At 41.8% G+C, this 21,788-nt stretch overlaps 1 protein-coding gene across 2 annotated transcripts in view; it reads left to right on the top strand.

Annotated features, from left to right (window-relative positions):
* ARID4B (AT-rich interaction domain 4B) overlaps positions 1-21,788 on the top strand; it is a 100,259-nt gene that overhangs the window by 27,665 nt on the left and 50,806 nt on the right. For both annotated transcript variants that reach the window (XM_070734001.1, XM_070734000.1), the window contains exons 4-10: positions 583-648; positions 5,473-5,563; positions 7,313-7,392; positions 12,829-12,920; positions 16,055-16,193; positions 18,055-18,134; positions 19,784-19,857. In XM_070734001.1, coding sequence (XP_070590102.1) covers positions 583-648; positions 5,473-5,563; positions 7,313-7,392; positions 12,829-12,920; positions 16,055-16,193; positions 18,055-18,134; positions 19,784-19,857 — 622 coding nt within the window. The remainder of the gene's footprint in view (positions 1-582; positions 649-5,472; positions 5,564-7,312; positions 7,393-12,828; positions 12,921-16,054; positions 16,194-18,054; positions 18,135-19,783; positions 19,858-21,788) is intronic.

Below are 21,788 nucleotides of genomic sequence, written 5' to 3'. Positions count from 1 at the left end.
ATGATAAATTGATTGGAACAGTCTGATTTCATTTCACATTGCTGTGGCAGGTGAAAGTTAAGTTTGAACCATAGAATTTTGCTGAAATCTACATTTCTATATTTTGTGGGCAAGGTGAAAGGAACGAAGATAAAAGAATAGTTGATGTTATCAAGTGTTTGTATAATTGTAACTTATTGATATTGATTGGATCTATCTGTTTTCTTTTAAAGTCTCAGAGAAGATTCTGTCTTCCAGTGTTTAAGTTGAGCTGAGAGATACTTGTTCAAAATAATCTAATTAGCTAATAATTAGGAAGATGCAGAAATTTAAAGAAACATTTCTGTGTCTGCATCTATATCCTTGTGTTCCTTTATAAAGGGCAAAAGGATATTAAATCAACTGATCTTTATAAATGTGTATTAATTCTAGTAATACTATTACAATCTGTAATTGTATTACAAGAGAAAAGTGGTAACAAATGAAAACAAATGCAAAGTGTGAATTTCATTTGCATCTACTGCAAATAAGTCAAACTCAGGTTCAGAAATACGATAACCATTCTTATATTGTTTTAAATATGTTTGCAAATTTGTTTTCTAGGTAACATTTAGGCATGATTCATCTACTTTAGAAGTTCAGGATGACCACATAAAAGGCCCTTTAAAGGTAATGCATTTGAATAATTGCTGAAAAAGTGAATAATTCTTGGAAAATTTAGAATGTATTTTAAATACATTAGAATTGAACAGTCAACAATATAGCACTGACATTATCCTCTGAATAGAAACATTTATTATTTAAAAACACTAAAATGTAATTTGAAGGCTAATACTGTGTGTTGTGCAATTTAAGAGCCTATTATTTAGTAAGGTTTTATTGGTTCTTGTATAGTGAACAATACAGAACGATATGTGATGTATATTTATTTATTTATTCAATTTATATAGTTGCTCCTCTCAAATAAGTGACTCTGGGCAGTTATATAAATTCAGTATTTGGGGGGTTCATACAACATCTTCTACCAAATATATGTGGAAGTGTCATTATCTACATATAAGGCTCCTGGGAATTCAGTTAGCAATCTGTATATTTTTATTAAAGATATAGAGAGATTACCAGCATGCAGCCTGTAAACTTCAGGCTGCATGTAGCTCTCAGACTTGGCTTCAATTTTGCCACAGGTCCCCATCTCTGGAATATATTTCTCTAACAGCCTTGATGTAAAACCTGGCTGCAGGAAGTGTTATTGTTGTATGAAAGAAATACTCGCCTCTTTTTCACAAGTGCTAACCACTGAGCTCATCAGTTTCACAGAAAACACAACAACTAAGCACATAAAGGAAAATTCCTAGTAAAAGAAAATCTGCACAATTTTGTTTCTAATTTTTTTTTGAGAGAATCACTAGTTAGGTGGCTGGTGTCAGTAGCATATAACACTGTTGCCACAAAGCTTTGACAGAGTTACTCATCAAAAGCTCTTAAGTGAACCTGGTGGTCATAGAATAAAATAATCTGTCTAAAGCAAATAATAGGAATAACGGGAATAGCTTCATAACTTATTTTAGTGTAGTAAGCAATGAATTCGCCAAATTTGCAGATGATACCAAATGATTTGCGGTAATGAAAATCAAATGTGATTGTAAAGACCTGTAGAAGAGTCTGTTTAAACTGAATAAATGTTCAGTCAAATGGAAAATGAAATATAACATGATGTATTGGGGAAATTTTTTTTATGATAGGGTTGAATTGCCTACAACCAATTAATATAATGTTGGATATGTTGGATAGCTTTGTGGGGCTATCAGTCCAAAATCTAACGGCTATAAATTAGATTCTGGGTCTGTTCTGGGTCCTATTCTTTTTAATATGTTTGTAAGTGACATAGGGGAAGGTTTTGTAGGGAAGGTTTGCCTATTTGGCGATGACTCTAAAGTGTGCAATAGGGTTGATATTCCTGGAGGCGTCTGTAATATGGTAAATGATTTAGCTTTACTAGATAAATGGTCAAAGCAATGGAAACTGCTGTTTAATGTCTCCAAATGTAAAATAATGCACTTGGGGAAAAGGAATCCTCAATCTGAGTATTGTATTGGCAGTTCTGTGTTAGCAAAAACTTCAGAAGAGAGGGATTTAGGGGTAGTGATTTCTGACAGTCTTAAAATGGGTGAGCAGTGTGGTCAGGCGGTAGGAAAAGCAAGTAGGATGCTTGGCTGCATAGCTAGAGGTATAACAAACAGGAAGAGGGAGATTGTGATCCTGCTATATAGAGCGCTGGTGAGACCACATTTGGAATACTGTGTTCAGTTCTGGAGACCTCACCTACAAAAATATATTGACAAAATTGAACGGGTCCAAAGATGGGCTACAAGAATGTTGGAAGGTCTTAAGCATAAAACGTATCAGGAAAGACTTAATGAACTCAATCTGTGTAGTCTGGAGGACAGAAGGAAAAGGGGGGGCATGATCGAAACATTTAAATATGTTAAAGGGTTAAATAAGGTTTAGGAGGGAAGTGTTTTTAATAGGAAAGTGAACACAAGAACAAGGGGACACAATCTGAAGTTAGTTGGGGGAAAGATCAAAAGCAACATGAGAAAATATTATTTTACTGAAAGAGTAGTAGATCCTTGGAACAAACTTCCAGCAGATGTGGTTGGTAAATCCACAGTAACTGAATTTAAACATGCCTGGGATAAACATATATCCATCCTAAGATAAAATACAGGAAATAGTATAACGGCGGACTAGATGAACCATGAGGTCTTTTTCTGCCGTCAGTCTTCTATGTTTCTATGTTTCTAAATAAGCATATTCCATGCTAGAATTAATTAGGAAAGAGTGCAATGCTTTTGTACAAATTATGGAAAACCCATATTTAGAAGGCAGCATTTGTAAAGCACATAGAACGAGACAACCAAAACTTAGTCTCAAACATTTGGGAGCCTTTTAACCTAGGAACAATAGCAACAAATTGCATTGCATTGCATTGGCATCCTTCAGTCTTGAAAGACTATAATATCATGCTCTGGACTTTCCAGAGCACGAGGCCTGGGTAGGTTGGTTTGGAGGATAGACAGTTACCCAAGCAGGAGATCCCCCCTCTCCACGTTGCTGAAATAATCCAATGGAATGGCAAAGCCAATACGTCGCAGGAGTTTTCAGAATGTGGCTAAACACAGTCATGAACTGCTTCCAGGACTCCGGCTCCGGATTTTGCCTCAAGGTTTACCAATGAGGCCTTTTCCAATAATGGATATAGCCACAACACAGTGGAGGTTTGCAGTAAGAGTTTCCCTTCTCCTAGTGGTTGACCAGGGCATCTTTCATGTCTTGCCATGCTATTAGCGTACCACATCCCTTGCAGAGACCACCTTTATAACTATTGTCCTATTCTCGTAGATTTCATCCACTCAGGCCATCGGAATCTGTCTTCACATGCTTGGGACAGACAAATATACTTGGGACAGTGTAATCATAGTTATAAAACTACTGTACAGCCAGTTTAGCAGAAGTAGATATAGTAAGGATTTTCCCTCCTGTCTGGGACCAAAAGTCATCCAATAAAGCTGATTGGAAATAAATTTAGAACAAAGTTTTTCTATAAATATATCATGGGCAAGCCTATCAGTCTTGAAGATTCTGTTTCGTGTCTGCTTTGGGAACCACATGCCTGCAAATGTAAAAGTGGCAGGAATGACATAAGCGCTAAGATGGGCTTCAATCTGATCCGACAAAGGTCTTACTATTCTTTTATATTATAATAATAAGTACTTGACAAATATTTGTCATTAATAGAGTAATTGCTAGGTACTATGTAGTTTGTACTCTACCTCCTTCTCTTTTTGCAAGGAATATATGAACTTCGTGCACTATGCTAAGTAGTATCACAAAAGTTGTTCCTAATCGAAATACAGTCCTTTATTCAACTGAAATGCTATGTTTCCCTTTATACTGGTGAGAGAAATTCAGTTCCTGTACTATAATGTTCAAACAGCACATTGCAGTAGTACTATTTAAACATCTCTTAGAAAACAATGTGTATCTTCTTATTGATTTATTTTTGTTACCTTTAAAATGGAAATCAACTGCAGTGTCCTGTGATGGAGAGAAAATAGTTTCCTTTTGCTGGCTATAATATTAATTGATCCTTATCTTTGTACTCATAGAAAATATAAAAGAAAGAAAGTAAAGATGATGTTCTCTTCAATCTTTTTTTGATATTCAGAGAAATTGAAACTATATTGCACACTCTTTTAGACTTTTAACCCTCAGTACTAAGAAACCTGTCTACCTTTTGTTTTACATACTATTTTACTGAGCCATTTTGACATCAACTCTCTTTCACCATCTGCTGGCAGTAAAGAAGTAATATAAAGTACATCACTGTACATGAAAACAATACCTCTTTTACAAATGATTTGAACAGGCTGATCAATGATTGTTTTACAAATTCTGGTCTTATTCTAATTGGAATTTTTAAAATGGTAATTCACACTGCTATAAATAAGAGTAAAATGATTTTCAAATCTTAATAAATTAACTTTTGCTTTATAACTCAATTGAACATTTATAGTACTCCTTGTAATGCCATCCATACAGTTCTTTGTGTGACAAAAAGCAGATATGTATCATGGGTGTTTCAGCCACGTATGATTAAGATACTTTATAAGATGTTTGCATTGGTACACTTCAGTAGTATATGTCACATTTCAATAGCAGGAATGTTATTGCCATAACTTTTCTTCTGTTTCGAAGAATTGTCAGTGTACGACTCTTAACTATTCAGAACATTTTAGCAATAGAATTTAGATAATTATAATAAAAGTATTTCATGTCTAAAATAAATTTACTATCCATATTGCAAAACTGCAGCTTATTCAAGCTGGTATTCAAGTGTGCTACTCAGGTGTCATGGCTTTTCATCTTTGTGTGTATATTCCTGAAGGACAGAACTGTTTTCAGAAAAATCCACCCTGTAATATGCAGTGAGAAAATAAAGTTGTCTACTCCCTCTCTCCATCCCATATTTTTTTTGGATTGTCAATACATTATAATTTGCATTAAAAATAATTTTAATATATTGTGGGTGTGTGTTCATGTGTGCACGTGAACCCTCAGTATTGATTCCTGGCAACTGCCTGGAGAAATACCTGCAGTTCTGTTGGCAGGATTTTCAGTTTTTCCTTTGCTTTTTATCTAAAGCTGAGAAAGAGTGGCTGGCTCAAGGTCACCCAGGAGACTTTGTACCTAAGGTGAGAATGGAATTCATGGTCTCCTCACATTTCTAGTCTGGTGGTATTTATTATTTATTTTATTTATTAGATTTGTATGCCGCCCCTCTCCGTAGAGTATAACTATTCCACCAAACTGTTTTTCATATGCTACTGTACATGAATATAAAACTAAATTTAATAAAATAAGAAGTGAAGTGGTTCAATATTTCATAACCAAATGCCTCTTTAAAAACCTTTAAAGTTGCTTTTGTTGTAGGTAGGAACTGTGGTGGAAGTCAGGAATCCAGATGGAACCTATCAGGAAGCTGTCATCAATAAATTAACAGATGCCAGTTGGTATACTGTAGGTAAGGAAAACTTTTTACACAATTGAAAAATTAAGTTTGTAAAAAATGTACTTTCTCCTGTAATATTCAACAAGGGTTGGTCTTTCAATTCAGTGAGTACTTTTAGTTTCAATAGAGCATCTCCATTGAAATTGATATGCAATCTCTTATGAATGTTTTGGTACAGAATCTGCTTGATAATGATAAAAACACAAATAGAAATAGGAAATGAGAATTGGGCAACAGCTTTAAATAATAACTTCTTACCAATTCATAGAATTTAGAATCTGTCTCTAACATTTTAAAACTTCAAGCTATATGTTGCCTTAAAAAGGCCCTTTTTGGTTCTATTTTTTGTCAGTGTTCTGAATATTGTCCTAATTCTATGCTATTGGAGCATCTCATTTTTCCAGCCGCTTCTAGAAATTCTAGAGCAAACTGCTGTTGTAAATGCATTTTTTCCCATTCAGTCCCATCCAATTCTCAGAGACTGCTTGGCCTAGTTCCTGCAGTTTCCTTAGCAAGGTTTTTCAGAAGTGATTTGCCATTGCCTCTTTCCTAGGGCTGAGACTAGCCCAAAGTCATGCAAATAGCTTTGAGTGTGAGGCAGCACTAGAACTCACAGTCTCTTGGTTTCTACCCTGATGCTTAACTAAATGAAACTAGCTCTCTGATACAGGTAGTTCTTGACTTATGACTGGTCACTTAGCAACCATTTGAAGTTACCTAAAAAGGGGACAAAATAGCCATGCTATCTAGATTGAGTTTGGTAGTCCTATTAATAAATTGTAATGTACCCCATCATCATAATTCAGTACTATTAAACATTCTCATTTTCCATCATGGGAGGAGTCAGCAGTCAGGATGGGTGTTCTCACCTGTCAGCTTCAAGGACCGAGGCTGTTATTAAAATCAGGATCTGCCCATTGGACTCCCAGACTCAGTTTTGATTCGTTCATCAGCATAATAGGACATGGCGAACACACCTCATCCCAACTGCTGGTTCCTTTGTCAGGACTGCTCCCTTAGGATAGTGATGGCAAACCTTTTTTCCCTCGGGTGCTGAAAGCGCTTGTGTGTGTGTTATCGCGCATGCGTGAGTGCCTATACCCATAATTTAGTGCCTGTGGATGGCAAAAATGGCCTCTCCCCCCCCCCAATGGTACACCCGTTTTTTGCCCTCCCCAGGCTCCAGAGGCAAAAATGCCCTCACCCACCCACCTGGTGGGTGAGGGCATTAGGTTAACCAGGGAGAGCAGCAGCACCTCCAAACAGGTGTCCTTTTCTCCAGGGATTTCTAACGGTCTTCCAGTGGCCTCCAAAATTCTTCCTTTCTCTGGCTTTCTGGCTGTACGTTTTTTAAAAAAGAAATCACAATATTAAAGCAGTGGCTATGATACTGTTTCCTGCCACAACTAGAACATGCAGAATTGATGTATAGTTTGTACATTTTTTTATTTTCTGTCTAAAACACTCTATAAAAAGAACAGTTGTTTCTACAAAGAGTCCTTAAATGCTAGACTCTTACACCGCATAGGTTTGCTTAGGTTAGAGACTATAGTATTTTATAGTGTTTCTGATTAAGTGAAACTTCGTCAATATGGCTTAGAAATGTACATGTATTTTTAGCTAGAAGTTATAAAATTGATAAGTATGAAATTTATGGCACAAGTAGGCTCAGCTATATGTTTAATTGAATTTTAATTAAACAAGGATTTTTTAAAAAAATACAAAATTTTATATTGTATTTCATTTTACCATTGGTAACAGTATTTGATGATGGAGATGAGAAAACCCTTAGACGCTCTTCACTTTGCTTGAAAGGAGAAAGACATTTTGCTGAAAGTGAGGTAAACTTTTTCTTTTTAATTTAGCTGTGCTAAAGAAATTAAGCATGCTCTGCTGATATTTGCCCACTAATTAATAGAATGGAATGTAAGTTGTGCTTCACAGTCAGCAGTGGGGTATAGTGATGAAATCTAAAAAAAAATGTGATTCTGTTAAAGAGAATCTCTGTTACTGTCACGTATTCCTGTGTCAGTGGCTTGAGTAGCATACCTTTTACTTTCAATTTAGCTTTCTGTGACTGGAAAATTAGGCAAAGATATTTATTTGTAAAATAAAATGTGTGATTAATGGACATTATAATTAGATTTCAATTATCGTAAGAAGGGTTAAAAGTATAGAATAGTGTTGGATAACTCATACTAAGAACAAATAATTAACCTAAAGCTTAATAATTTTCAACAATATGAACCTTTAACTTAATTCAAAAACAAAAAATATGAGGTACAGTGATCCCTCGAGTTTCGCGATCTCGAGCTTCGCGAAACGCTATATCGCGAGTTTTCTACCCGGAAGTAACACCACCATCTGCACGCATGCGTAGATGGTGGAGTTTGCATTACCGCCGGGCAGATCAGCTGCTAGGCGGCCAAAGGAACCTTCCCTGGGTCTTCCCGCCGGCATGGGAGGCTTCCTAGCACCCCCCCGAACCCCCAACCCGGGTTTGGGGGGGTGCTAGGAAGCCCCCCATGCCGGGGGAGACCTTTTAAAACACCCGTGCCGCTTCCCAGCTGAGTCCTGAAGCCAAGCGCAGAAGTTCCAAAGGCGCTTGGCTTCAGGACTCAGCTGGGAAGGGCGCGGCTGTTTGAAAAGGTGGCAGTCGGCCTGGGGGGCTTCCCAGTACCCCCCCCCAACCCTGTCTCCTGCCGCCGGTTTAGCCAGGAGAGGAGCGGCAAAGTGACTTGGAGGAATGGGAAACTCAAACCGCCCAGTTTCAGCTTTCCATTCCTCCACGTCACTTCGCCGCTCCTTCTGGCTGGTGGGGGGGGGGGGGAGTTAGGAAGGTTCTACTTCTCCCCCCCAGCCAAAAACTCAAAGCCTGTCTCCTGCCACACAGTTTAGCCAGGAGAGCAGCGGCGAAGTGACTTGAAGGAATGGGAAACTCAAACCGCCCGGTTTCAGCTTTCCATTCCTCCACGTCACTTTGCCGGGGGAGTCTGGGAGGGAAGATGACGCGCCGGCAGCACAGGGGCGAGGGGTGGGAGGCAAAGCTCTGCGGGTACAGCCCCTTTCGGCCAACCCTCCCCCCCCCCCGCCAAGCAGCCAGGGAAGCCGAGCCGGGCGTGACGGCGGCGGCGCTGCTGCTCCGGTCGCCCGATCGTGTCCTGCCTCCTGCGCCGATGTTCCACGCCCGGCTCGGCTTCCCTGGCTCCGTGGCCGGGGAGGCTTGGCTGAAAGTGGCTGGAGCCGCAGAGCTTTGCCTCCCCCCCCCCTGTGCCGCCCGCGCGTCATCTTCCCTCTTGCTGGCGTTGCCCCCGAAGGAAGCCGCCGCCACCACCGCTTCTTCTTCCTTGCGCCCCCGCTGCCTCTCCGCTCTCTTGGGTGGCGGAGCGAAGGAAAACAAAAAGTTTCCCTTTCTGCAGCTCCTGCCTCCCGCCCACCCAAGACAATAAGAGCGGAAGAAGACCCTCTTCTCCAACACGCCCCGAGGAAAGCGGGGGGAAGGGAGGAGAGAGAAGGAAGCCAGGCACGAAGAGTGTCCCTCTTGCTGGCGTGCGTGGGCGGTGGGGAAGACCCTCAGCTGCTAGGCGGCCCAAGGAATCTCCCATGGGTCTTCCCCACCGCCCACGCACGCCAGCAAGAGGGGGAAGACCTCTCCTCCCTTCACCCCGCTTTCCTCCGGGCGTGTTGGAGAAGAGGGTCTTCTTCCGCTCTTATTGTCTTGGGTGGGCGGGAGGCAGGAGCTGCAGAAAGGGAAACTTTTTGTTTTCCTTCGCTCCGCCACCCAAGAGAGCGGAGAGGCAGCGGGGGCGCAAGGAAGAAGAAGCGGTGGTGGCGGCGGCTTCCTTCGGGGGCAACGCCAGCAAGAGGGAAGATGACGCGCGGGCGGCACAGGGGGGGGGGGAGGCAAAGCTCTGCGGCTCCAGCCACTTTCAGCCAAGCCTCCCCGGCCACGCAGCCAGGGAAGCCGAGCCGGGCGTGACGGCGGCGGCGCTGCTGCTCCGGTCGCCCGATCGTGTCCTGCCTCCTGCGCCGATGTTCCACGCCCGGCTCGGCTTCCCTGGCTCCGTGGCCGGGGAGGCTTGGCTGAAAGTGGCTGGAGCCGCAGAGCTTTGCCTCCCCCCCCCTGTGCCGCCCGCGCGTCATCTTCCCTCTTGCTGGCGTTGCCCCCGAAGGAAGCCGCCGCCACCACCGCTTCTTCTTCCTTGCGCCCCCGCTGCCTCTCCGCTCTCTTGGGTGGCGGAGCGAAGGAAAACAAAAAGTTTCCCTTTCTGCAGCTCCTGCCTCCCGCCCACCCAAGACAATAAGAGCGGAAGAAGACCCTCTTCTCCAACACGCCCCGAGGAAAGCGGGGGGAAGGGAGGAGAGAGAAGGAAGCCAGGCACGAAGAGTGTCCCTCTTGCTGGCGTGCGTGGGCGGTGGGGAAGACCCTCAGCTGCTAGGCGGCCCAAGGAATCTCCCATGGGTCTTCCCCACCGCCCACGCACGCCAGCAAGAGGGGGAAGACCTCTCCTCCCTTCACCCCGCTTTCCTCCGGGCGTGTTGGAGAAGAGGGTCTTCTTCCGCTCTTATTGTCTTGGGTGGGCGGGAGGCAGGAGCTGCAGAAAGGGAAACTTTTTGTTTTCCTTCGCTCCGCCACCCAAGAGAGCGGAGAGGCAGCGGGGGGCGCAAGGAAGAAGAAGCGGTGGTGGCGGCGGCTTCCTTCGGGGGCAACGCCAGCAAGAGGGAAGATGACGCGCGGGCGGCACAGGGGGGGGGGAGGCAAAGCTCTGCGGCTCCAGCCACTTTCAGCCAAGCCTCCCCGGCCACGCAGCCAGGGAAGCCGAGCCGGGCGTGACGGCGGCGGCGCTGCTGCTCCGGTCGCCCGATCGTGTCCTGCCTCCTGCGCCGATGTTCCACGCCCGGCTCGGCTTCCCTGGCTCCGTGGCCGGGGAGGCTTGGCTGAAAGTGGCTGGAGCCGCAGAGCTTTGCCTCCCCCCCCCCTGTGCCGCCCGCGCGTCATCTTCCCTCTTGCTGGCGTTGCCCCCGAAGGAAGCCGCCGCCACCACCGCTTCTTCTTCCTTGCGCCCCCGCTGCCTCTCCGCTCTCTTGGGTGGCGGAGCGAAGGAAAACAAAAAAGTTTCCCTTTCTGCAGCTCCTGCCTCCCGCCCACCCAAGACAATAAGAGCGGAAGAAGACCCTCTTCTCCAACACGCCCCGAGGAAAGCGGGGGGAAGGGAGGAGAGAGAAGGAAGCCAGGCACGAAGAGTGTCCCTCTTGCTGGCGTGCGTGGGCGGTGGGGAAGACCCTCAGCTGCTAGGCGGCCCAAGGAATCTCCCATGGGTCTTCCCCACCGCCCACGCACGCCAGCAAGAGGGGGAAGACCTCTCCTCCCTTCCCCCCGCTTTCCTCCGGGCGTGTTGGAGAAGAGGGTCTTCTTCCGCTCTTATTGTCTTGGGTGGGCGGGAGGCAGGAGCTGCAGAAAGGGAAACTTTTTGTTTTCCTTCGCTCCGCCACCCAAGAGAGCGGAGAGGCAGCGGGGGCGCAAGGAAGAAGAAGCGGTGGTGGCGGCGGCTTCCTTCGGGGGCAACGCCAGCAAGAGGGAAGATGACGCGCGCGGGCGGCACAGGGGGGGGGGGAGGCAAAGCTCTGCGGCTCCAGCCACTTTCAGCCAAGCCTCCCCGGCCACGCAGCCAGGGAAGCCGAGCCGGGCGTGACGGCGGCGGCGCTGCTGCTCCGGTCGCCCCGATCGTGTCCTGCCTCCTGCGCCGATGTTCCACGCCCGGCTCGGCTTCCCTGGCTCCGTGGCCGGGGAGGCTTGGCTGAAAGTGGCTGGAGCCACAGAGCTTTGCCTCCCCCCCCCCCTGTGCCGCCCGCGCGTCATCTTCCCTCTTGCTGGCGTTGCCCCCGAAGGAAGCCGCCGCCACCACCGCTTCTTCTTCCTTGCGCCCCCGCTGCCTCTCCGCTCTCTTGGGTGGCGGAGCGAAGGAAAACAAAAAAGTTTCCCTTTCTGCAGCTCCTGCCTCCCGCCCACCCAAGACAATAAGAGCGGAAGAAGACCCTCTTCTCCAACACGCCCCGAGGAAAGCGGGGGGAAGGGAGGAGAGAGAAGGAAGCCAGGCACGAAGAGTGTCCATGAGGGGGAAGAGACCCCCGCGCCGGGCAGGCCCACCGAAGCGGGAAGAGGGGGCGTGCGCCCGGGCCTGGCTAGAGCGCTTGATCTGCGGGCGCCTTAAAAGGGGGTGTGGACTCCTGGGAGACCTTGGCGGTGGAAGGGGACACACTCGAAGCCTCAGCCGCCTGTCATAAGCGTCCTCTGAGGGAAAAAGAAAGAGTCCGAGCTTGCCGTCCGGAAACGTTGAAGCGCCCTCACAAGCAAGAGGGGGAAGACCCATGGAAGGTTCCTTGGGCCGCCTAGCAGCTGATCTGCTCGGCAGCGCAGGCTGCTGCTGCGCTGCCGAGCAGATCAGCTGCTAGGCGGCCCAAGGAATCTTTCATGGGTCTTCCCCTCTTGCTGGCGAGGTGAGCGGGCGGGCAGCGGACAAGTGGCGGGCAGCGGGCTGGCGGTGCGGAAGTAAAAACACCATGGAAAAGTGGCACGCATGCGCAGATGGTGTTTTTACTTCCGCACCGCTATATCGCGAAATTTCGATTATCGCAAGGGGTCCTGGAACGGAACCCTCGCGATAATCGAGGGACTACTGTATTGCAGTTTTAATTCTTAAAATGTACAGTCTCCTTATTTTGATTTCTCTATACCACATCTCATCTCCTGTGCATAAAAAAGTAAAGTTTATGTGGGATGAGATGAGAATGATCCTCTTTTTTCCTTGTCTTATATGACAAAAATGGAAATGATACAGAAGAAACAATGGTGGCTAACATTTATTGTGTGGAGTTATCCCATGTGGATTGTCCAACAGGAAGTTGTCCCGCAGTGTGTTGGCTGCAGCTATGGCAGGTTGGCCATGGCAAGTTGCCCTGCACCCTTTCCTTTTCTTCTGAATAGATATTTCCTCTCCAAAAACCTTGTCCTTTTATGTTATTTACCTTACTGAAAGTAGGAAAGGAGAAGATGGCATTCGGGATAGATTTATGATCTCTATAAAACGGTATCTCTTTGTATACACTGTATTGTGTTGTTTGTATTTCTATTTTCACGCTCCTTGCAGGTTGAGTTCATAATAGGGCCCTTTGTCTGAATTATTCTTTGTTGTTTTTTGAAACAAATGTTTTGTTCAGATTCTGACAAATCTTGTGTTTCTGTGCAATAATTTTAAAAATAATGTTTTTGTCAACAGACATTAGATCAGCTCCCTCTTACCAACCCTGAACATTTTGGGACTCCTGTCATCGGAAAGAAATCTAATAGAGGAAGAAGGTCTAATCACATGTAAGTTTTATATTTATCTGGTTCATGGTTGTCCTAATTTTAGAATTATTTGAATTGAGTAAAAATGTTACCTGTGGAAAGTTACCTGGAGAAACAGGAGCAACTCTTAGGTGGTTTTTAAAAATATTGACAAGGTTTAGAATGGATTAAAGAAAAGGCTGTTATTAATCTTTTATATCTACAGTTTAGATTGGCATAAGCTTAGTGGAAGAACTACCGGTATGTAAATCACTTGGTTGCTTTATACAAAGGGTGACCCATTATTTCTGAAAACCAGGCAGAAAGGAAGATGTTTGTTCCACTGTTTACAACTTAGCAAGAAACTGGATGGTGTTATGAAGGTGTGTTCCATAAGCTGCTGAAAATCTTTTCCATCACTTCTGAATATACTTTTCATTCTTCCAAATGAATACTCCCCTTTTGGAGGTTGGGAGTTGGAGGAGCATTAAATGTGAAAGCATAAGCTTTTATTTGTATTTAGTAGCACAGTTATTAACCTCACTACTGTGCATAGGATGTTGGAAAAAAATACGTGCTGAAGATTTTAATCTAGTCTCATGATAAACACTAGAAAAGATCCTCAATTCTACCGCAGTAGGATATTGAATGTCATCTGACTTGCCGGGCCCATCATCCAGCATTATATAGCTGCTGATATCAGAAGCTGCAGTGAAGAATTATGGTGGAAACATGGAATATAAGCAGCATGAACATGGGAAAGCTCAACACAGTGAAAGATAAAATAAACTGGCCACACGTTGACATATCAGGCATCAGAGAATTAAGATGGACTAGAATTAGACATAGAAAATTACATTATTATTCTGGGCACACACACACACAAAATCCCACCCCAAAAACCCCGAACCAAAAAAGAAAGAATAGCATGGCTTAAAACCAGAAGAGTTACAGCAGGAAGAAGACTTAACTGCAATGCAATCAATCACCTAATACAGTGGTACCTCGAGATACGAGTTTAATTCGTTCCGGACCTGGGCTCTTAAGTCGAGCAGCTCTTATCTCGAACGACTTTTCCCCATATGAATTAATGTAAATAATTTTAATTGGTTCCAGCCCTCAAAAAACTCACAAAGTTAGTCTAAATTATGCAGAAAGACATGTTTTTAATGAAGAAATGTACATGTACATATAAATGAATAATGAAGTTTCTTTCACTTAACTTGTAAACTTTCTTAAACTTTTAAATTTACATATGTTCAACTTCTCTGCCACCCAATCCTGTAGGACAGAGGTCCCCAACCCTTTTTGCACCAGGGACCGGCTTTAAGCGATCAAGAGAGGAATGGGTGAATGAATGGACGGAGGGTGGGAAGGAAGGAAGGAAGGAAAGAGGGAAGGGACAGGAACAGAGGAAGGAAGCAAGGAAACTTATGAAAGGGGAGAGTAAGAGAGGAATGAGTGAAGGGAGGGAGGGAGGGAAGAAGGTGGGAAGGAGAAAGAAAAGAAGAAATAGAGGAAGGGAAGGTAAAAGAGAGAAAGAAAAAGAGCAAGAAAGAAAGTGCAAGCACCCCCCCGAGCCCCCCAGGCCGGCTGCAACCTTTTAAAACACGCGCGCCGCTTCGCAGCTGTCTCCTGAAGCCGAACGCGGAAGTTAGCGTTTGGCTTCAGGAGACAGCTCCTTGGCGCTTGTATCTCGAATTTGGGCTTGTAAGTAGAACAAAAATATCTCTCCCCTCCCAGCTCTTATCTCGAGTTGCTCTTAAGTAGAGCAGCTCTTATGTCGGGGTTCCACTGTAATGTAATTAAACATTACTATAGTGATTATCCAAGCTTATGCTCCAACACTGATGCAAAAGAAGAAGAGACTGATGAGATTTAGGAGGAGCTGATAGGTTCAAGATGAAATTGATAAAAATATGCAAGCAAGATATATGCCATTTGTGGTTGATGACTGGAATGTCAAAGTTGGAAATATTAAGGAAAAAAATAAAGTGTGTTCCAAGAAAATGAAATAATGTAGAATGCTTTAACAATTTCTAAAACTGACTTACCAGCTTCTATGAATCAATGATCCTCCCCCCCAAACCACACACATGCACACACAAATACTTACAATACAAGACTGTGGAATATGCAGAAATCAAATTGACTATATTACTGATACAAAGCGATGAAGAAAATCAGCTACAACAGTAAAGATATAGTCAATGATTGACGGTGGAGTGGATTATAAACTTCACACACACAAATAGAAACTTAAATTAAAACAACAGCAGAAGAAAGCCAATCATTTTCCATTATCTTATCTTGACTAGATATACTCCATTTTCAAACAGAATTTCCAGAATTGATTTGAAGTCCTACATCTCATTGACAGGGAAACTGGCACTGAAGTCAGAGAAGTTCCTAAGCATGAATGTGAAAAGATATTACTAGAGACCAAGAAGCAAAAGAAAGCAAGCTGGGTGTCAAAACAAATGGTGGACATTACTAAAAAGAGAAGTGAAGCTAAAGCCGAGAAAGACAAAAGATATCATAAGAGAGTTTGACAAAGAATTTCTAGGTGCTGTTAGAAGAATAGCATTAGAAGCATTAGAAGTTTGAAATAGTCATTGAATAACAATAAAAGATCTCAGAATTTCCAAAGGATTTTAGAACTCAGAAGGAGGTTCCAAACTTGAATTAGTATGCTAAGGATGCAAATGAATAGACATTAATTAATTCCCAGATGATTTAAAAAAAGAGGGAAGGCATCTCAGGAGTCTATAAAACCCAATACAGTAGAAATGACAGCATCAGGATAACTAGAAGATAATTCCTACTTAACAAGAATTTCTACAGGTAATCCTTGGGTTATGATGGTAATTGTCGAACCAGGTTAACATACTGGTAATTTATAGTATTATAACATAAGTAAGGATCAATCAAAATACCCTTTGATACTATATTATTATGTAGGATTATTAATGGAAAGTTATTAATGGTAACTATTCTCCCAGAATCAGCCACCAAATTTATTTATTAATTTATTCCATTCACTCATTCTATAGTTCTCCCCTCCAGTTTGTTGTAAAGTCATAAACTTTAAGCCTATATCTAAACAAAAGTTTGTTCTAAACTTAACTATGAATTCTATAATAAACATCTAAATGGTGACATCTTTTCCCTTACAGCCCAGAAGAAGAATCTTCCTCATCCTCAAGTGATGAGGATGAAGATGATAGAAAACAAACTGACGAATTATTAGGAAAAGTTGTATGTGTAGAAACTGTTAGTTCGGATAAAAAGAAAAATATTTCCTTTCCAGCTTTGGTAAGTACTTAGTTTTTTTATTGTTTAATTTTTTTTTGAAAAGTTAATATAGTCCTAGAAATAAGTTTGCAATTTTAGTTGCAATCTTTAATAAATCAATGCTTCAAAACAAAATAAATAAATGCAGCATAACACACAAATTATTCTATATGCAGGAGACTACATTGATAAAGGTCTTATTTTAACCTTTTGATGCTTAAATTGTAAGTGTGTAAATTGGTGTTTGTATGTACTCAATACAGTATAGAGAGTATGATTATGAAAATTGAACCCTATTTTGGTTCATTTTCTTTTTAAAATACTAAATACACTATTAAAAAAATTTCTGTTGGTCAAAGCTACATGGATGATTTGAAAATGCAAAATCTGCTGTATTATGATACAAAACTTATATTTTGGTGGAATGCTTATATTCAGAGATGGGATGCAAATAGTAGATGAGCTTTTAGGATTGTGTTGTAGATTCAGTCCCAACAGAAATGACTTCATGCATATACCATATACATAGATGAGGTGGGGAAGCCCTTGAATGATTTGCACCAAGCCTTGAGGAGTTGAATTCAGAGAGATGCTTCAATCATTTTACACAACTTTATTAACTATTGGCTTTATGCTTGTTGTTTTCCCATGATTAAAAACAGGTGCTGTGTTAAGCAAAGGACTTTTTTCTAATTTAGGTTATTATGTAATAATAGGGTGTCATTAGTAGAAATAAAGAAGTAGGCCAATTAAGTATATTTTATGCTACTGAGAGTTGGTAAGTTGATCAGTAAGAAAATAGCAACTATAGTAAGTAGTAGGTAGAACTTCTTTCTGTTTTTTGAGATGATCTTAAAAGCTATCATGCCATTACCATATCCACTGGGAGGCAGTAGATAAATAAAATTTCTTTTCTGCTAATTTAGAACATAGATTTGCAGACTGGAAGAAAAATCCCGGGGTACATTTTAAAAAGTCATTTAGCTTTAGTCTTGGAATTCAAATTTGAAGCATTATCATATATACTAGGAGTAGGTAACTTATGAATCAGAACTTTAAGTTTGGTAACTTGACTTTATAATCATCAAGTAATAGTCGGGTTGCACGGCTGGAAATTTAATTTAATTTAGGTTAACCAGGATCTTATGCTACTATGAAATAGTTAGTAAAATTTAAATAATAGCTCAGTAGACCTGGGATTACAGAAAATTATCCATAGTGCCCAGAAATGTATTACATGCTACAGAAATATCATATGCATTTCAGGTTTTGTTGTTTCATATGTTGAGATAGCTTACTAACATACCTTTATTTGTGTCTAACTTCCATTTTTGCATTATGCAGAAAAGTAGGGAATTTTTTAAAAAAATATTATTTTGTACTCAATTTTGGAGAAGTAGAGATAGAAGAGACTTTTTTATTCTTCACTTTACATCAGGGTTAAGTGAGAGGGAATTCCATTTAAAGGAATGCAGTTTTTTTCTTCTCTTAAAAGCAGGTAAAAGTAAAAGAAAAATTCCCTCTGTTCAAACTCATGCTGCCTCCAGAGGCAGACAACCTCTTTATCCACAATCAACACAGGACTTTTAGGAAAATTAGTGCCTTGAGTTTCTTCTTTTTTCACTTCTCAGATAAAATTACTTTTCCCACTCTGCTCTGTTATTGTCAGATGATGGAGGCCAATGGTTTTGTTTTTCATGTAGGAAACAATTTAATACCCTCCCCCCCCCCAAATTATTTGAAATATCTAGAGTAGTTGGATGCCAATAACAACCAGATGTGTAGACCTTATGACATGCATACAAATACATTTTTGTGATCCTTATGTAATATTAAATAAAGTTTCTATAATAATTAAATAAGTATTTTTATTTCTTTACAGGTGGTTTGTCCAGATTGTAGTGATGAAGTTGCAGTAAAGAAAGATAATGTTCTTGTTCGTTCTTTCAAGGATGGCAAGTTGTGAGTGAAAATGTTTGATTTAATTACTATTTGTCTAAATCAGTGGTGGGATTCCAAATCTTTCCCTATCAGTTCTATCAGCGTGTGCTTTGTATGCGTAGCACTCAAACCACCCTCGGTGTCAGCACTAGTGAGCTGAGCTGATGAGCTGAGCTGCGGCAATCTGTTCTGCCACGCAAATCAACTGAGTAAAAAATATAGCACAGGGAATGGTGGAGCAGAGGGTGGGGAGAGAGCGGGGTGACCCAGAGGTGATATTTGCCGGTTCTCCAAGCTACTCAAAATTTCTGCTACTGGTTTGCTTGAACTAGCTGAATATCACCTCTGGTCTAAATACAGGGGTGGGCTGTTGTCCAGACAGGGCAGAACGCAGTGGAGTAGCGAAAATGGAGCTCCACCCCAGAGCACCCAATTTGCACTGAAAGATGAAAGAAAATGCAGGGCATCCTGCATAAGCCACGCCCATGGTGTGGTAGTAAAAATTTTGGAAGCCCTTCACTGTCTAAATACTATGATGTAACTAAAGAGATGTCAGATGGACACATTTGTTTTATTCATGAGAATGAAGGAGAGGGATAGAATGAACAAAATAATTCTGCTTGTACATCACAGAGTGTATGGATATATGAATGCAGAAAACTGTGTGCCGTTGTGATAATATTGAAGTGCATTGATAGAATATTTCTACAATTGAAATATTTTTTCTGTTGCAAGATTTCTAAACGAAGTGTTTTTATTCACTTGTGTAATATGCTTATAAATAATTATAATAGCAATGTGGTATTATTTTAATCAGTTTGAAAAGTGCCATATAGGAAGTAATCTATTTATAACCATAATTGGGACTAGAATTTCAATTGCTGAGCAAGGTGATTGTGAAGTGTGTTGTACCCAATTTTATGACCTTTTTGCCAGGTTTCACTTTGTTATTAAGTGAATCACTGCAGTTTTTAAGTGAATCACATGGTTTAAGGAAATTTGGCTCCCCCTTTTGACTTAAAATAATGGAGCTCTGAAGTTATTATATGATTTCAGGAAAAGACGGCTGATTCTATTTCTCATTCTCATTAGCATGTGGTTTACCCACCCTAGGACACCACGGTCCAGTAATGTAATTTTTCAGTTTTCATGTCCATTAAATTGAATTGATTTTAGTGTTGTTTGTTGTAAAGAACTCTATTTTGAAGTAGATATAAATATAATTGTTCTACTAGGCAGTTATCTGGGTTTCATCATTAGGAAAGTTGGGTGTTCCCCTTCCTGTTTTTTTCTTTCTGAATTTGGATTTATAGCTTTTATATTTTTATTCTTGTCTAGGAAAACATTTTAGCACTGTTTAAAATTGCAGACTATAAACTTCTTGTTTAAGAAAACATTTTAGCACTGTTTAAAATTGCAGATCATAAATCTGAAATTTCCTTTTCTAGCAATAATGGACAAGATCTACACAAAGAAGTTTTAAGGCATGAGGCTTTCCAAAAAGTTTCCATTTTTTTTTTTTAATTCCTGCTTGCTTTCTACTAGTAGGAAATCCACATTTTATGGATCATTAATAATTAGAAGGTTGCTCCATTGAAATGAAGATTGCTTTATTATAAAAATACTTAAAATATTTATTTTTTAAAATACTGTTATCATAATTTGTTTAGCTCTTCAGTACCAAGGAAAGATGTACGGGAAATTAGTGAGTCTTCACCAAAACCTGATGCTGCATTAAAGCAAGGTAAAAATTAACTTCAAAATTAGAAAAGAGGGACTGTGTTTAATCACAGCTATAATTAGCTAGAAAAGAAATGAGTTAGGGGTAGACAAAACTGAGAGTTCTGAAAATTGTTTCCAGCAATGTCAAGAATATCATGAATCAATATTTTATTTTATTTTATTTTACTTTACTTTTTTACTTTACTTTATTCTCTTCTCTTTCAATCAGAATTCCTTTACTTTTACAAGTGTAGACATTGGTCTGCCTTCTACATTAGCATTGGAGGCAAAGGCCTTATGAGAGAAAATATGTAGTATTGGTCTGAGACATGGAGAAAAAAAAACAGATGCCAAAATCTAAATATTAACCTTTTCCTGGATTGAGTGGATTGGATTTTCTTTGTTTTAAAAAGTGCATCATGCCTATTTTAGATTTTATATTGCAACTTTTATGTGCTTCCTAATTATGGTAGCAGTTTTCAGGGGGGTTTGCTGCCTACTTTCACATTAAATAAAAGAGTAGTCTATCAAATCTTGATACTATATCTACGTTTACTGCATACTTAAAAAGGGAGAGAATCAATAGTAGAAATGAAGCTATAGTAATTAAAGAATTAAAACATTTTAATGCCAAAGGAAGTGTCTTTAATTGGTACCTTAAAAGATGATCAAACATGGCAAGATTAGTAAATACAACTGAAAAAGCCATATTCCTTATTGCTGTCAACTCTACTTTAGGAAACTGAAAACTTTTAATTAATAACTTTGATTTTTGTAATAAGACATACAGTAGTACCTTGTGATACGAACCCCTCGTCTTATGAACTTTTCGAGATATGAACCAGGGATTCGGGATTTTTGTGTCTCTTCTTACGAACTTTTTTCACCTTATGAAGCCGCGGCGGCGAACGCTGAACCCGGAAGTTCGGCAAAAGTTCGGGTTCGGGTTTAGGAGACTGCCGAGAAGTGCCGCCACCCGGCTATCACCTTTTGAAACAGCCGGGGGGGCTTCTCAGCGTTCTCCTGAACGCCGAACCCGGAGGTTCGGCAAAAGTTCGGGTTCGGCGTTCGGGTTTGGGAGGCCGCTGAGAAGCGCCGCTGCCTGGCTGTCACCTTGCCAGAAGAGCTGTGGAGCTGTTGGCCGGTTGGGAGGCTAAAACAGAGGTGCGGAATCCCAATAGGGAATTTCAGGGGCGGAGTTTTGATGACACGGAGACATCCTTCCTGGCTGGCCGAAACGTGGACTCCAGGAAGGACGTCTCTGTGATGTCAAAGCTCCGCCCCTGGAATTCCCTATTGGGATTCCCCACCTCTGTTTGAGCCTCCCGACCAGCCAACAGCTCCAAGGCTCTTCTTGCAAGGTGACAGCCTGGCAGCGGCGCTTCTCAGTGGCCACTCGAACGCCGAACCCTAACCTTTGCCAAACTTCCATGTTCGACGTTCAGGAGAACACCGAGAAGGCCCCCGGCTGTTTCAAAAGGTGACAGCCGGGCAGCGGCGCTTTTCAGTGGCCTCCCGAACTAGAACTCCGAACCCGAACTTTTGCCGGATTTCCGGGTTTGGCATTTGGGAGAACGCTGAGAAGTCCCCTGGCTGTTTCAAAAGGTGACATCTGGGCTGCGGCTCCCAGCGGAGCGCCGGTTTTGCGATTTTTTTTTCTTGCATGCATTAATCAGTTTTACATTGTTTCCTATGGGAAACATTATTTCGTCTTATGAACCTTTCGCCTTACGAACCTCCTCCCGGAACCAATTAAGTTCGTAAGACAAGGTATCACTGTATTTTCATGTACTTAAGTATTTCTTCTGGTACTTAAGTCCCTATAGCCATTTAAAATTTTGTTCACCATAATGAAGACATTGTCTTTTAATAGAAGAAACTCTGACTTAAATTAACTATGGGTAACTTGCAAGCAAACTAGGATATGGAAAACAAGTCAAACTAAGACATATA

This window comes from Erythrolamprus reginae, chromosome 1, assembly GCF_031021105.1.
Source record: "Erythrolamprus reginae isolate rEryReg1 chromosome 1, rEryReg1.hap1, whole genome shotgun sequence".
NCBI lineage: Eukaryota > Metazoa > Chordata > Lepidosauria > Squamata > Dipsadidae > Erythrolamprus > Erythrolamprus reginae.
The sequence above is the reverse complement of the archived record's forward strand: the minus strand, read 5'-3'. Positions and strand labels throughout refer to the sequence as shown.